Source organism: Hesperophylax consimilis, chromosome 21 (assembly GCF_061612785.1).
Source record: "Hesperophylax consimilis isolate HC1 chromosome 21, BYU_Hcon_1.0, whole genome shotgun sequence".
Classification (NCBI taxonomy): Eukaryota; Metazoa; Arthropoda; class Insecta; order Trichoptera; family Limnephilidae; genus Hesperophylax; species Hesperophylax consimilis.
In genome coordinates this window covers 10,777,156-10,794,300 of record NC_142856.1, presented here as the reverse complement: position 1 = coordinate 10,794,300, position 17,145 = coordinate 10,777,156, and the positions used below count along the sequence as shown (strand labels likewise).

Here is a 17,145-nt window from a genome sequence, read left to right as displayed (position 1 = left end):
AACCTGGACGCCCTCGATTTAACGAGCTTAATTAATTTGCGTATACCTACCCGTGATACCCGTTTAAATGCTCTATATTTTGTTACCAAATCTGCCAATAATTACTTCGTAAACTCTCCAATTCAAAGGCCTCATACACTTGGAAACAAATATAGTTCAATCGATGGGTTTCCAAATTTAAAACCAAAATATTAGAACTTTTAAAATAAAACAATAAACATCTAGCTATTGCACCTCTTATTGAATTATTTCCTCAAGATTGACAAAACAGGCTTATACCTACAAACTATCATGTTTATATTTGCTTTTTGCTTGGTTTTATATGTCTAATGGTGAATGTTATATTATTGCTTTACTATTCTATATTTATAATCTGCACAATATTTTTTTATATAAACTATGTAAAATGTCTGACCGATCGCCCTCGATTTAGCAGGCCATTGCAACCAGTCAAACGCAGTATATTTGTTAACAATATTGCCAATAATAATTATTTCGTTAGCTTTCTTACTCAAAGGCCTCATACTCTATGTGTGGTATTGTATCATGTTACTGCTGCCACTACCTAGCATTTACATATAAACTTTACATTAGTTATTAACTAACTTAAGTCTGTATAACTTAGGAGTAGGAATATTCTTATTTTTGTACTATTTACTTGCTGTTATAATATGTCAAATGGATATGGTTATATGTATTTTTACTATTACTTTTGTGAACTTGCAATCTTCAGAATATTATTTTTTTATTAACTATGTATGTAAAAGCCCAATGGGCGTATAAATAAAAAATAAAATAAAATAAAAATAATTATAAGAAAAATATATTTTTGCCCTTATCATATATTATCATAGACCACTTGTTGAGTGAATATTCTCATCTTTCCACAATCTAGCCGCATAATGCACATACCTGGTAGGTAGGCTGGCAGAGAATAGATGACACCAGCTGATGCTGGAAAGGATCTGGTCTTGCAGCTGCCGTGTATTGTCTTCCCACCGCTCCGCCCACTCTACCACCCCCGTACAGCTGGTACTGCAAATAGAAACATGGCCAGGTTAGCGTTATACTAGTCAAATGATTGAATTACATAATACACATTATTATGTCGTTTAACACGTAAAACCCGGAGGGTCAAAACAAAACACAAGCAGTGGATGGGGATTTCCAAAACTACCTAAAAAAAAAGAAAATGAATGAATGAAAGTACTTGTTATGCAATTTTGAAACATATCTTAATTTTAAATATGTTCTTGTGTAATTCATCATAAATCCAATACATTTCCTGTAGCGAATTGTTAACCTGTTGAACGTCAGAGTAGGAAAAAGTCCTAATAACCCTGTCAGCCAAGAAATTTTCCAGAACCGTACGCGAATTACCTTGATGAGTTTTTGTTCAAATATCGGGATAAAAATAATGTTATACCGATTATTTACCAGTTTACCAGTTAATATAATATCACTTTTCATAACTTTATAGCACTTTTTATAGATGTGATGAATTGTCATTTTGATGAGTTATCCGGTCACCACCTGAATACATACCCTACACGAAAAACAACAATCAAAAGGTGTTTTCAAAGAAATGACGACCTATATACTACTTTGAAAAAACTATTTTTAATTTTGGGATGCCGTTAAACATGACGGCCGTATGTGACGGCCGGCATAGTCCAGTGGTAACGCATTGGACTGCCATTCCGAAGGTCGCGGGTTCGAACCCGGCGTGCGCAAATAAATTTTATTTGATTAATTTGTGTTATTTCACAATTAATTAATTAAAATAATATATAGTATATTTGCGGCACGTTCCAGAGTGGAAGATACTACCAGTATCGCCCTGGTGTAAGACCACCATTCAGAATTGAAACGTTGCTCCAAATGGCTTTAGCCGTGTTTAGTGACTAGATCTGAATAGCCAGGTACTTCCCCACCTTCCTCTTTCCCTTCCCCACTCACCTTCAGCCTCACAACATCCCCCAATTGGGGATGCCATGGTCTCACTGGCTCCAGACGGGAGCAGTTGGGACTCTTGTGAGGTATTCACTATAAAAAAAAAAAATACATAAATGAATTTTGACATTCATAGACAAAATTATTTTGTAAGCTGTCACAGAGGCTACATTCATGAAATAAACAGTGATATTAGGGAAAACGATTCTGATTTTTTACTTTATACATTTTTCAAAGTTGAAGGGTTGAAATTCCATCGCAAAAAGCTAGACGGTACGATAGCTTAAACATTTGCGCGAGTGCCAATCACGGTCGTAAAAAAAAGAGAGCACATGTGCTTGAAAAACAGTCCACCGGTCAGCGGTCTCCAAACTCAAAAAGAATGTGAGCTACTTTCTGAAACTAGAGTGTCTGGTGAGCTACTTATACGTATTCCTTTTTTATGTTTTTCTCATCATCCTTTATCGTACCATGCATTTAATAATATATTTGCTGACTCCAAAAATGCCTCTTCACACACAATTATACTAAAAACTCAATGAACTTTGTCTGATTGAATTCATTTTTACCTCAAATTATGGCTAAATGTTTGATGAAAGGTTAGACAGCGTAATCATTTTTTGCAAACACTGTGTCATTCCTGACCCGCCACCAAATTTGACGTGTCAACAACATATAGAATTTATTACTTCCACAGCCGACCGGATACCCACCTTTGGTTGGGATGTTTGAAACCTTTCACATTGTAATCTACGATCTTATTAATGATCAGCGCCATTCTAAATTTTTGACATTTGAAGGGTTAACCATGTTAACTGCATGTGGGACAAGTGGGCTAAACTCGAGTTCTTGTCAGTGATGATGTGTGAAAGAAATATATTTAGAGAGATTTTTAGATTTATAGAGTAAGAGAGACGGTGTTTACCAAATTGTCGTAGGGAGCGGTGCGCAGGCGCTGCTGGTTGATTGTGAAGGTGAGGTGCGTATGCGTGCTGGCCGAGGAGGCTGGCACGAAGTTGCCGATGAGGGCAGCGGCGGGCGCGGCCGGTCCCACACCCACTCCCACCCCTACGCCATAGTCCACCGCGCTGGAGCGGCGGCATACCTGCAACCAGTCAAACAAAGAAACAGAATTAGTTAATCAATAGACAGTGGAATAAATCATAGTCTATCGTGTCATGTCTTCCCGTGATTTCATTTATTCATTTCAATCATTCAACAAGTCAGCGTTACTGGGAATCCAAGATCACACTCGTCCAGGCTGTAGCTCATTGGCACAGCGCGCGCCTTTCAATCATTGATGGAGAGTCTCATCAAATCATACCATAATCTACCAGTAAGCCACGTCTTTTGGAGATGTTCTTTTTCTAATTTGATTAAAATACTACAATAAATTAAACATATTCTGAGTGAATTTTGCTTGCTTTGCATAAAATAATGTAATATATTTATAGGTCAATTCAATAGTAAAATGTCTAATGTGGAATACCCCTTGTCTGAAATTGCACAACCCTCAATAATTTTTCAATACTATTTCCTTTTTGATAATTTTCATAAAATATAATACTCAAAATACAACAAATCAAAAAGTTTAAAAAATCATGGGAACCAGTGTTATAATCACACACGGACAGACCAACAACCAAAAGAGTGTTTTTGATTTTCAAAGCAAATTTGAGTTCATTTAACCAGATTTCATGCTAGACTAACTAACGCACAACACAGACAACCGAAATGATTACGTTTGATATTGCTGACGTGAGAGATTCACCACGCGCAACTGAATATTGCTAATGGGACAGTGTGGTTGGGTAATAGCAGACAGCATGATTTAACCCATCCACAAGTTACATAAACCATACGCAGATGGCGTTACATCTGTGGTAAGACCACAGATTGATAAGAACACAAAATGACAAATGTCAGTAAGTACTGACCTCCATCATCTGCACGCTGGCCTTAACGTTGTTGCAGTGTGCATAGTCGACCAGGTGTGCGAGGGTGACGAAGGCGTGGTTCAGTGCTTCTCCGGGGGTGATGCGGCGCTCCTGGTCCATAGTCAGCATCCGCTTCAGCAGGTCGATGAACTCGCGCCGGTCTGCCTTCTCCGCCAGCAGTTGCCCGCCTTCCAAGTCTGTCGGCACGTTTACCTACAAAAATAATCAATTATAGATGGTTTGGCAGCAAGGGGAGAGTATGTTACACATGTATGTATAAGAAGTCGAGGATGCCCCAGAAAGACAATGGTAAGATCAATGTTATTCACATAGACTTAAAATGATAGACTCGCCCTAACATGAAATCATCTTGTGCGCATTTTAATTGTTATTGCATCCAGCACAATTAAGTTCTTTTTGATACTCCGTCTTATTACAATGAAGCTCTTTAGTCATCTGCAATCTTCCATCGTTGTTATATTATATCCTCCCCTGAGGATCCTTCCCATTTTAATAAATAATGTTATTCAAGACAGAAAAACTATAAAACCTTATTTTATTACGTTTCATTATTTTGCTTTTTAATAGCATTCCTTTTTAGATGACAGTTGGTTGGTTAGGTCTCCAAACAAAGCCAGTGTCAAAAACTGTGATTAAGCCATGACGTACAGTCCAAATTATAAAAACAGAATATAAAGTTCAACAAATTAACAATAATTAAGACACCAGGCGGTTAGAATTAGTCTCACCTGTCCAATATCATCCAAGCAATTGAAGATGTATTTCCTCGCCTCCTTGGACTTGATGCCCGTCTCCAGCTCATGCTCCTCGGGAGTCTTGAGCCTCCAGAAGGGATAGGTGCTGTCCATGTCCCGGTAGAAGAACTTGGTGGTCTTGGAGGCATTGTTGAGCATGTGCTCCGTAGGCAGTCCCTGTGTCTGGCTGATGTAGCGGATCTGGTCATACTCAGAGCTGCCGGGATAGAGCGGCCATCCGAGGAAGAGCTCCGCCACCACGCAACCCAGGGACCACATGTCGATAGCCTCGCAGAAGGCCAGGCCAAGGATGATCTCGGGGGCGCGGTAGTAGCGGCTCTGCAGGTACGTGTTGCAGACCGCCTTGCTGACGTGTGAGGCGCTGCCAAAGTCTATCACCTTTACTCGGTAGGGTTGGCGGGCCGGCTCCACCAGCATGATGTTCTCGGGTTTTAAGTCAGCATGGATCAAGCCCAATTGCTGTAATAACAAAAAGGTAGATTAGTAAATCGAATGCAGACTTGGCAATGATCTGCCGATGATAGCTCTGTTATTAATGGATATATTTGCAGTATGCCTGTAGTATAGGTTTCCAATTTCTTCAAGATTTATGGGTCCGAAACAAGTAAAATGATGTAATTTTATGATTTTAACGAATATGCTAACTTAGTCTTGTCATATAACAGATTTTAGGCGCAAAGATCCTACAGTTGCCAACTTGAGTAGCGGGAATTATCAGGTTAGTTGCTGGGTCAAACGTAACGCGCAAAAGATCCGCTACAGTTCCCCCCACCTCCGGCGACCGAGCTCCTCGTTCCTCTTTCTTACGCGCCGACCTCTGACCTAGCTGGACGTGTGTTCGTTTCGGCGCCCGCGTTCCAATTCGCACCGCTCGGTCGAGAAGCCAAATGTACGACAATGTCGCGCTTTGAACATCGACAGGCTGGCACCGTTTGTTTGAAACACGGCGCACCGTCCTGCAATCAACAGGATACCCCGACAACACCATGCTGTGAGTCTCTTACATTTCCTATTACCCTTGAATGTGTCCGCTAATAACCTAAATTCGTCCACGCTGCCTGTCGGTCTAGAGAGAGCTGTTAATTATTTCCCAGAGAGAGATTAGGGAACCCTTTGATGATAATTCTAGTTAGGATGTAACAACCTGTATTCTATTGTCATTCACCCATGTAATGTCCATTTTGCCGCTCAAATACAATGTTGATTTATAAAAACCTAACCTCTTTCATTTGGGGATAGCGGTTGTATGGGAGTGTTTTGTGTAGACGGTGGGATATGGATTCTTGAGCCTCGCGCTGACCCCGAACCCTGACTATGAGAGAGACGTCTCATGCCCCCGCATCTGAGCTGGCCGAGGGTAAGTCAGGGCCCCCCCAGGTCCGACGCGCGACACTGGCGACCAACTTAGGGCAGAATTTTTTTAAACATATCCTTCCCGACTGCACAAAATTGCCTTTACGATTGCCCCCAATTTGGAAAACATGTACTATGCAATTTTGTTGCCAAGCGCATTTTCGCCGCGAGAACTTTTGTTTGTTGCCAAGCGCATTTTGCCGCGAAAAAATAACGGTAGGAATCCTCTCGAACGAATAAAAGAGACGCACGAAATTCCCGCCAAAACGCTGTGATAACGAAAGTTTGAACATAATGTTTCTTCAATAACATAGATTCTGTGTTCTTTGTTTAAACAAAACAAACCCACTGTTTTAATTTCGGCATAAATTGCACCGTAATAATAACAGTCAGGATTTAGAACTGTGAAGCCAATTTTTACACCGGAAGTGATTTTTTTTAAAAAAAGCACAATACACCCAACGGCCCATCGAAGCTGATTTCTAAAAAGTATATCAGCTACAACCTGTAAAACACAAATAATTCTTTATCCCGATTAATTATATAGGTACGGTGTTTGTCCATTTTCTTGTTTTTTTTCAGCATTTGACTGTTATAAAAGTGATTTTAAGTGAATTGTTTCAAATTAACTTCAGAAGTGCAGTGTTTTTTTTTGCAAAGAAGTGCTTTCTCGACGCAATAATAAGAACGTGTGTTCAATCTCACGATTTAGTGCCAGTAAATGAAGCAAATATAAAATCTTTCCATCAAAAGTGTTTTTTCGCTTCTAAAGTGCTGTTTTTTGTGCCTTTTTCGTGCCTTTCCTCGAGTGCAGTGAATATAAGTGCGAATAGTGCCCACAAAATTAAATAATGCAAATCCTAAAGTGTCCCCCTGGCCAAATTTTCTTCAAAAAGACTTAGAAAAATTTCGGAGTTTTTTTCCCTTTTTTAAACCATTTTTTAACAATGAATTCCAATCAAATGGCTACATCTTTGGACATGGGTGTCATTCCCAATGTACACAACTTATCCAAAGTGCACCTACAAGCCGTCTTAAAAGACAGAGGAATATCACCACTAAACAAATCAAAGTCAGCATTGAAAGCATACGCTTTGTTATTCAACAAGAAGTTCATCAGGAAAATAAACCTATCCGTTGCAAGTGAAGACAAGGCACCCAATACCCCAGTTTTGGAAATCCCCGTTTCTAACAAAGAAACCAGGACACATGTTACAGTAAAACAAGACAATGCACCCATCACGGCACAAGAAAAAACATACGATCTCACTCCTTGGAAGATCAAATATAACGGTGTTTCTGATGTACTGGATTTCATTGACCGAATCGAAGAAACGGCCTCAATTAAAAATGTTCCATTTGACGTGCTGCAGAAAAACTTTATAGAACTAATATCTCCAGAATTAATCCCGTGGCACCGAATACAAAAATCAAAATGCAAGGACTGGAATAAACTCAGATCAGCCCTAGGTATCTCATTTTATCCAGCTGTAAGCTGAAGGCGAAGTAACAAGTTTAAGCGCATATACCTTGAGCTTGAGCAGCGCCGTGAGAACCTGCTGCAGGATGGGCCGGATGTACTTGAGGGGCAGCGGGGAGAACTTGTTCTGCTTGAGGAAGTCGTACAGGTTTTGCTCCAGCATCTCAAACACCAGGCAGGTGTGAGACTTGTGCTGGAAGCACTCGTACGCGCGCACAAAGTTGAACTCGTCTGCATTTTCCTGCGACAACCGTGATAGGATGGAAACCTGCAAATAAACAGACAAACCTTTAATAAAATAGTAACACATCACTAATTTATCTCATTATACTCATTTTTGTGAAACATTTACTTCAAAAAGATAGAAAACATAGTAATATAAAAAATACCTTAAAATACTTGGAAATGAATTAACGGAACTGTAAAATAATTGGTGTAATAACCACGTAGACTGACGTCTACGTAGCATGAAAGAGAGTGTGAGAGAGCGAGATAGCCTGAGGTGATATCTCACAAAAGCGGCGCTATACAAATTGTCCAATAAATAAATAAAAAAAGGACTACAGAAAAGTGTGACCGATTATACAATGTTTCATTTTCAATTAATTATGGCCCATTATTCCACAATTTAGGGTCTGATACTACAAAAGCGCGACCTGTTGGCTCCTTCAACGCTCCAATAGCCAATGAATGACGTTGCTGCATTGATTATCATGAATTGCTGTTTTAAGGAATGCACAGTTCAGATGAGGCAAAAGCTGAACTGGATTCTTTCAGAGCATTTGAACTAGTAAAGATTTTCACAATGCTCTGACATGGGAATATTTACTTATGCCGGTGATGATTCGTGCATTTGAAGACTGATTGAAATATATTATCAAAGACATTCTATTTTAATCAAATGTGAATCAATTGGATCAACAGAAATAATTGTAGAGATGATTTTACGATTCTACAGGCAACATGATGTTATTTTATTATGTACATTGGTAACAGCTAGCAGCTATAAAAGAACCACAGGGCAACAAAAATAGAACTGGTTTCAGAAACAGGTTGTGGTCTGAAGGAAGTGGTGAGATGGTCATTTATTCTTATTTTTTATCAGCAAAAACATTTCCTTTCTAATCTGTGTCTTTAAATAGACAATAAGGTAACATTTAACATTTCAGCCAACAGTAAGTTGTTGTATTGTCGTGAGAATGGAATGTAACGGAGCATTTAAAAACCTAATTAACTCTTTCTAAACAATGATAACATTTTTTATGACTTTTTTTTCCTATAGTAACAAACATTCTAGCGAGAGCATCTAATTTCATAACAAAAAAAATTATAATTAATATGCTTTGGAAAACTGAAACTTCTCAAGACATGCCTCTCCAGATATGTGAAAGAAATGAACAACTGGCCAATTATAACAACACCACCAAACTATTTTTTTTTGTATGTTTTTATTTAGTTATAAAAAATTACATTTTATATCTAGTATAAACCTTTACTAACTACTAACAACATATTTCTATGACATTTAGGCACACTTTACACTACATTTAAAACATATTCTTTATAGCATTTATGTAATACTTTTTTATTTAACTCCATACAAGAGGCCCTAAGAGAAATCATTTGCCACAGGGTCTAACGCATCTTAGGGGACGCTTTTGGTGTGAATGGACTTTTTGATATAGGAAAAAGCTGAATCTTGAAGAGACCCGTGTTGTAGGAGGGAGGAGTCACAGAGGCCGACAAATCATTACAAAGCTAGCTGTTTGAGCAATACATGAGGTAGAAACCACCCATGACAAACATCATGTGACAAATGTCAACTGTGTACAAATGTTGGACGTGTTTCCCGACTGGGCACCAGAACCGAAGGGATCAATGATACTAGTACTTCAGAGCATCATCCGAGAAAGAATAGAATATAATATAATCATACCGGTAGAACAAGGTTTGCTTTCCCAACTCGAGTCTGTGCTCCAAAGAATGCAACACATTCGTTAAAATATCCCGTTGGATATCTGGGACGCCATCTTAGTATTGCTAAAGTCAAGGTTTAATGAAACAACCTTAGGGCCTACTCTGTATCTTTCGGGATAGCAAACCAATAAGTTTGTGCTTTAACCTTTCCTTGCCGATGCTGTCAACTGAGTGAACATTGTCTCTAATTAATAAATATGTAGTTATCTTGGTGTACAAATAAAAATATAATATCAACTCTGATACAGTGTTTATTGTTAAATTAAAATTGATTTTACAGACGCAATATTTACGCGTTTACTATTCACAATACTATAGAATGCTGGCGATATCTAGGTCAACTTGGCTGGCGGTTTGGAGACGGAATACTGGCGAGTTCCTTCACGCTGCCGCTTTTATAAGGTAAAGAAGCTTCTCGAACATTTTGGTTGCTATGTAGATATAAAACAAAATTAAAAAGAATAAAAGAACATCCAAGAAGCTTGTTTGGAAAAAGCCGAAACTTCTAGAATTCCGTTAGAATCAAGTAGTGGCGTACCACTACAAATATCTCTGTAAATATATTAAACACAGAGTTCAAATTTGTTGGTATTCCTCCATAATACATTTATATATTGCATTGAGTTATTACAATATATAAATATTTACCTAGTGTATAGCAACGGAGGACGAGGAATTTTTTAACACCGTAAGGTAAGGGTTAATACGGGTTTGTGACGTGGCTAAACTGGCGGCAGGAAAGTTTCGAAAGATACAGAGTAGGCCCCCTGGTGTTAAAGTTTCCATTCCACAACGCGCAGCATTGTATTTACAAAATTAATTTTAACCGCTTAACACTGTGTTCTGCACTGGTACGGGAATTTCAATCGTTAATATTAATGGGTGATATATATATGTGTTGGGGATTTCATAAGCTGACATTCAACTATTGGGTGGTTGATTAGGATTGTGAGATTTTCTGGGAGGATTTTTACCCCCTCACACTGCGTATGATTGCAAGGGATCATGATGCCTTGATTATTAAAAAATATAATGTATATTTTAGAACTAGATGAAGTATTTTTTTTTTTTTTTTTTCGTATAGACTGTGTGTCCATTTACAATACACGTGTAACATTAACTACATATAGATGATACGACACAATGAAAGAAAAAAGAATAGAAATAACAAGTTATAAATATGTAGTGATTTTTGGCATTGACATGCCTCTTGAATTCTTCAAGGCTACTATTAAAAATATCTATAGTCTTGGAGGCGTTGTTTAACAGCGCCATACCTCGTGTCATGCTATGCCGAGCCAGTATGTCCGTTCTGCCACGTGGGATACATAGCAGATCTTGGTGCCGTCCCTGGCTGTAGTTGTTCGGTACGAACAACTTATAGCATTCCAGAAGGTATGGGCTATCTATTAAATTATTAAAAATTTTGTACGCCGTTACTGCAAGGGTACGTTACTCCTCCTCGAGTGGAGACTTTGGTAGCGCGTTTCGGCAAGCAAATCTTCGTGATGCATGAATCGCGGGTACTCTCCGTGCATTCTCAAATATCTACATGTATCTTAAAAACTTTTTTTGTATCTGTTCTAATTTTTCAATGTATTTTTGTTGGTATGGGGCCTATACAGCAGAGGCGTATTCAATTTTAGACCTTATAATGCAGTTGTACAAAGTTACCGGCGTTGCCCAAGTTATATTCTCCTTTAAAGGATGGGGCGGTTTTTCTAAAACTCATTCATGTATACAGTGACCTTCCTCTTGTGTTGCGGGTTAAGTGTGCAAAATTTCACCAATCTCGGAATAAAACTGTAGATTTGAATAAAAAACAAACACTCTACAGACACTCTTCTTTATACATATATACACGGTGTCCGGAAACTCGTAGTAAAAGCAGGAAACAGATAAATCTACAAACATCACATTTGGAGTCGATTTTGTGGATAATATCTTTTTTGATTTGATTTTCGTTTTTGAGTAAATCGAGTCAGAAGGTGGAATTTTTTTACATCAAATTAGAAAAATATCTCTCACTAGGGGATTAATATCAGCTATTTAATGTGACCCGGTTCCAAAAGCTTTAGTAGTTTTTAGTTGCTGAATAAATTAATAATTTAAAAAAAAATCGAAATGCTCAGATCACAATTTTTTTTGGGTCCTCTATGTGATGTAGATTCAGCAGTTTCCCACTTGTACCACTAGTTTCCGGAGACCGTAATCAGATAGATAAAGAATGGTAACACTGACCTCTATCTGTCCCTGCCTGGCGTAGGAGGGGTGGTTCTTGAGTATCTTGATGGCCACGATCTCGTTGGTGCCTTTCTTCCAGCACTTGACCACCTGGCCGAAGGTGCCCCGGCCCAGAAACTCCAGCACCTCGTACTGGTTGGCCGAGGAGTACAGCACCTCGTGCTGCACCAGCTGGTAGTCGCCATCTCCGCCGCCGGATCCTGCATCGTCATCGCCAGTCATCATCACCAGAGATCAACACCAGAGATCAGAGGGGCCGGCGGTGAAGGTATGTGGAGAAAGGGAAAAGCAGCGTTAGCGCATCTATGTCACTTATACATCAATATTAAATCAAATAAGAACACTATTAAGTATTAGGTATTTTACCATTAGAGACCCAATGTTAATTCAAATGAACATGGAATAACTGACCAAACAGCAAGACTTCATTCATTTGGCTTGTGAGGGTATTCATTTAGGTCTCAAAAGGTTATAACATAAATATTAATAGCAAGCGCATGAAAATGAAGGGATATTATGTTAGCAAATCTAGTTAGTTTGTAAATAATGCTTTCCATTAAAAAATCACAAAATTTGACTTTACTTGTAATCCTGACACCATAACAAATTTAAACTAAACCCATTTCAAATATAGAATTAAAATAATTTTATGGTAAAAACATATATTAATATTATAGGTAGGTACTTTATCGCTTGTCTGAATTCTGGCACATCAGTTCCAATTTCAACCGTAAGAAATTTAAAATAAACCAATTTCAAATATAGAATTAAAATAATTTTATGGTAAAAACATGTTAAAATTATAGGTAGGTACTTTATCGCTTGTCTGAATTCTGGCACATCAGTTCCAATTTTGAAGATGAAAATATTAAAACAATTTTCTGTTAAAATATTATAATGCAGGTACTTTATCGCTTGTCTGAATCCTCGACACTATCAGTTCCAATTTTGAAAATGACACTTAAATTCAAACCAAATCCGAGTTACAATCACTCACAGACTCACAACCGAAATAAGTATTTTTGTTAAATAGGTATTTAGGTAAGTAATTTTTTTTTTTTTTTTTTTTTTTTTTTTTTTCTTTATTCATGAAATATTAATGTGTACAGTTTTTACATGCTTTTCGACTACCACACTAGACACACGCCCGTATTATGGTAGTCGAAATTTATATACATAGGTTTATATAATTATATAAATGTAATATTTGATAACTTGTTAATCTAAGTATTTTTTTTTTACATGCAATGTATGTGTATAATAGGTGACACTTTTACTGGTTCCCAGTTCAGTAGATTGCTCAAGTGTACATCAACCGTATTTTAAACTGTTGATATTAATGAGATAAAATGAACACAATCAGCAAATAAATAGGTTACTTTACTTGTTAAAATAATGAAAATAAAGTAGAAATTATGAAAATGAACTTGTTGAAATAATGAAAATAAAGATTAATTAATTAATTATTAAACTTTTTTCTTTACAGAATTGAATGAAAAAACAAAAATGACTAATAAAGAAAATGAGCTTAATTTAATGATGGCAGGCATTCCTTGAAAAAGTTCCTTCCCTTTATAAATAACCAATTTTGAACACTTATGACATACAAATTGTGAGTTTTTGATTTTCTGATATCAATACTCAGCGAGTTGAATATTTTGGGAGCAATATAAGAAAACTGCCGCTGGGCGAAAGCTGTTTTCGTTTGGGGAATTTTACAATTTAGGTGTGACGAGTAACGGGTGTTAATTTTTTGTTGTGTTTTATTCACCAAGTCATTTTTCCGTATGTATATGAGAATGGTCTTAACATATAATTGTCGAATATCTAATATTCTGAGTTTTCTAAAAAGTGGTTCTGATGGGTTTGTTGGCTTACATTTGAATATTATCCTTAGTAACAGTTTTTGAATTAAAACCATGGGATGAAGAATCGTTTTTGCACAACCTCCCCATCCCACTATACCATATGTAGTAATTGATTGAAAAAGTGCAAAGTATACACATCTTAGTGTTTGTAGGTTAAGGATAGATCTGAGAGAGTAGAAAATGTAGCATAATTTGCGAAGCCTTTTTGTTGTAGAATTTATATGGGCCTCCCATCGCAGTTGATTGTCTATAATGACCCCCAAGTACTTTATTTCGTTTGATATTATAAGGTTATCGCATGAACAATTTTTGTGAGGTGATGTAGCCATGTTGAATTTCTGTGAACATGAATGTATGGTAAGTTTATGATAGTTTTGAGGGAGATTAGGTTTGCGTATGGAAAAAAGTAAGTATTTAGTTTTCTCAATATTTAGAGTGAGGAGGTTGGAATCTAACCAGTGTTTTATTTCATTTATACCATGATTTGCTTTTTCAAATGTTGAATTCAAATTTTCATCTGCAAATATTATAACCGTATCATCGGCAAAAGATATTATAGTGCCACCAGTATCCAAATTGCATAACGAGTTAATGTATATTAGAAACAGAAGTGGGCCCAACACACTGCCTTGGGGCACGCCATATGTGATTGGCAAACTTGTACTTCTATACTCTTTAGCGGAGTTAATAATAGTTGACTGGGACCTATTTGTTAGATAGCTCTCAAACCATTTAAGAGGAACACCTTTTATTCCTATCTGTGAGAGTTTTTTCAAAAGTATGTGGTGAGATACAGTGTCAAAGGCTTTAGCCAGATCCAAGAATACAGCGAGGGGCTTGCGACTTTTATCGAGGTTATCAGAAATTAATTTAGTAAAAGCTGCAATTGCATCTGATGCACTAAGACCTTTGCGGATTGTCATAGTTATTAGTCGAATGCTAGTTACTTTGTAGATTGATTAATTAATTTATTTCGTGTAATGATGTTCCAATACCGAAGAATTAGTCATATAATGGAAATCGAGTGAAAAATTAATTTATGTCAAAGTAGCAGATTTTCGCTTTTACGAGAAATTGGTTGCTGGTGTAGAGGGCCGTTAATCAGCGCAAACCGGCACGAAAATTATCTCGAAACTCTCATTATAATCAGCACTAATTAATCATATTTTACGAGTGGTAAAATAATAAAACAAATAAAAACGCGAGGTGAAATGTTGAAAGAGCGCCGCGGCAAATAAAGCAAGCCGTGTCGTGAGAATTGGGTTCCTTCGCGTTACGCCGCTGAAGTTCTACACACATCAAACAATACATGCGATAATCTACTAACTACTGACTACTGTTATTACTGGTACCACACACGTCGGAATATTTGTGATTCTTTTCTATGTGGTCGGTACAGTTAACAATATGAAAACGGAACTGAAATTGCGGCTGCGACATGACAAACCCGGATCATTGAAAATATTTAATTCAATCAAATTATTAAGAATTTTAAAATTCTAAGTTCTGTCCCTGACAAAGATACATTTTTCAATCGATTTTCATATTTAAAAACTAATTTATTCTATTAATAGCTGTACCACGCGTTGCTGTGGCTCACTCCGTCTGTGCAGATACAGAAACAAAAGCGCGTGTTGCTTTTAAGTCCAACAGATGGCGCTGTTTAAAAGAAACATGTTTTTACCTGTCACCGGTGACATCTATATAATGTAGGTATATAAAAACACACGCGTATTCGAATTCAACGTTGTGTTAAAATTTCAAAGCAATCGGAGAAGAACTTTCGGAGATTTAAGATTGTGAACAAACGAACATTTACATTTTTATTTATATAGATAAATTTTAAGGGCCAGTTGTTTCACAGAATTTGAACAAATCATCAAATTTCAAAGTTAAAATCCAATTCTGTAAAAATTTCATTCAAGTTCTGTTAATATTTCATAATGGGCCGGTTCTTTCACAGTACTTATACAGGGTTATTATTAGTGCCGATACGGCACTAACCCGACAAACTTTAACCAGCTATTGCTTAGCACATTTGGAGTAAAAAATGTTATGGGCACTTTGCTGTCCGGTAGCATTTTTTTTTTCAATTAACACAAAAAAAATAAAATTTCCACACTACATCACTGTCATTGGCATTGCGTTTCGTGTTCAACAGCTGTTATAAGCAAGTATGTCAAAAAGCGTCTTCGCTCTTTCGCACACACTAAATAATAATAGTTAAAAATGAGACGAATGGTGCCGTGCCATTTCGTTGTGATTATAAAAGTGCGCCAATATAGGCACACACGTGCATTATTCAACGGAATTCGAATAAAATATTTGCCAGATGGGTTTTCAAACTTTGACAAAGGATAAAACAGTGGTGACATGTGGTGAAAATATGAATAGTAAATTTTTTATTAAAAAACAACGTTACCGGACAGCAAAGTGCACATAAGATTTTTTACTCCAAATATGCTAAGGAATAGTTGGTTAAAGTTTGTCGGGTACGTGCCGATACAGCCTGTATAGTAACAGAACTTTAATGGGACTTTCAGATTTTTTTTACATTAGCTCTACACAGGAGGCCTTGAGTAAAATATTTACCCTCGGGGCCTATGTAATCTTTGGGGTTGTTGTGTGGAAAGTTTTTTAGGTAATGGAAGATTTGGGAAAGAAAAAGGTATGAGGGGTGGGTTGGAATTTGAGGGTCAGTGTGTCCATGAGTGACAGACGTTTGAATTGATCCCTCCCACTGCAAGGCGATGGGTCCAGAGTCCTACTGAGGTAAAAAGATCTTCCTCAACCAGTCTTTCCAAATCCGGCCCGCCACACAGTAGGTACCCTTGCTAAGTCACCAAAAGCAACAAACCACTTGGGGTGACCTATGTAAGGGGTGTTGGCTACCCATATTTGAATATTACCTTTGAAATTTGATGAATTGTTCAAATTCTGTGAAACAATATTTTTTAATAATAGTAAATACCTACCTAATAACATTCAGTTTTTGAACATAATATGAGAAGGGCTTTTCGTTTATGTATTTTTATTCCAATTTATTATTTAAAATCTTAATCAATGTTTAAAAATGGTGTAAAGATTCGTAGGTGCACAACAGGATTGATTTTTTTTTGATAAATTTGAATCAAATTAAAATAGGAATTATCATCAGCATACACTGTTTAATGCGATTATTGACCCCGATTGACCCCGCAAACATACAACAATGAACCTTTAGATAATAATAACTTTAGACTTTAACAGTAAGGGCCCGTTGTATAATCCGTGGTAGGTATAAAACTCAAGTGGTGGTTAAATATTCGAAACGGTTAAATTAAAAATTAAAAATTTTAGAACGGAATTACATAACATAATATAATATGAAGGTTTGGATAAATTGCCAGACTTTAACCGCCGCTTTAGTTTTATACCACAGATGAAACAACCGATCCTAAGAGTACGTATACATTTGCGAACCGAAACGCGAACCGTACCACGAATTACGGGAAAGTAACGAATCAACTGTTTCTTTCCCATAAGTTGAGGTTCAGTTCGGCAGTTCGGCTCGCGGA

At 37.1% G+C, this 17,145-nt stretch overlaps 1 protein-coding gene across 4 annotated transcripts in view; it reads right to left on the bottom strand.

Annotated features, from left to right (window-relative positions):
* Positions 1-17,145, bottom strand: part of Hipk (Homeodomain interacting protein kinase) — a 177,567-nt gene that overhangs the window by 16,940 nt on the left and 143,482 nt on the right. For all 4 annotated transcript variants that reach the window (XM_089644645.1, XM_089644647.1, XM_089644648.1 and 1 more), the window contains exons 4-9: positions 11,718-11,920; positions 7,549-7,767; positions 4,640-5,125; positions 3,891-4,103; positions 2,879-3,058; positions 913-1,035 (exon numbers count right to left, since the gene is read on the bottom strand). In XM_089644645.1, the coding sequence (XP_089500771.1) occupies positions 913-1,035; positions 2,879-3,058; positions 3,891-4,103; positions 4,640-5,125; positions 7,549-7,767; positions 11,718-11,920 (1,424 nt within the window). The remainder of the gene's footprint in view (positions 1-912; positions 1,036-2,878; positions 3,059-3,890; positions 4,104-4,639; positions 5,126-7,548; positions 7,768-11,717; positions 11,921-17,145) is intronic.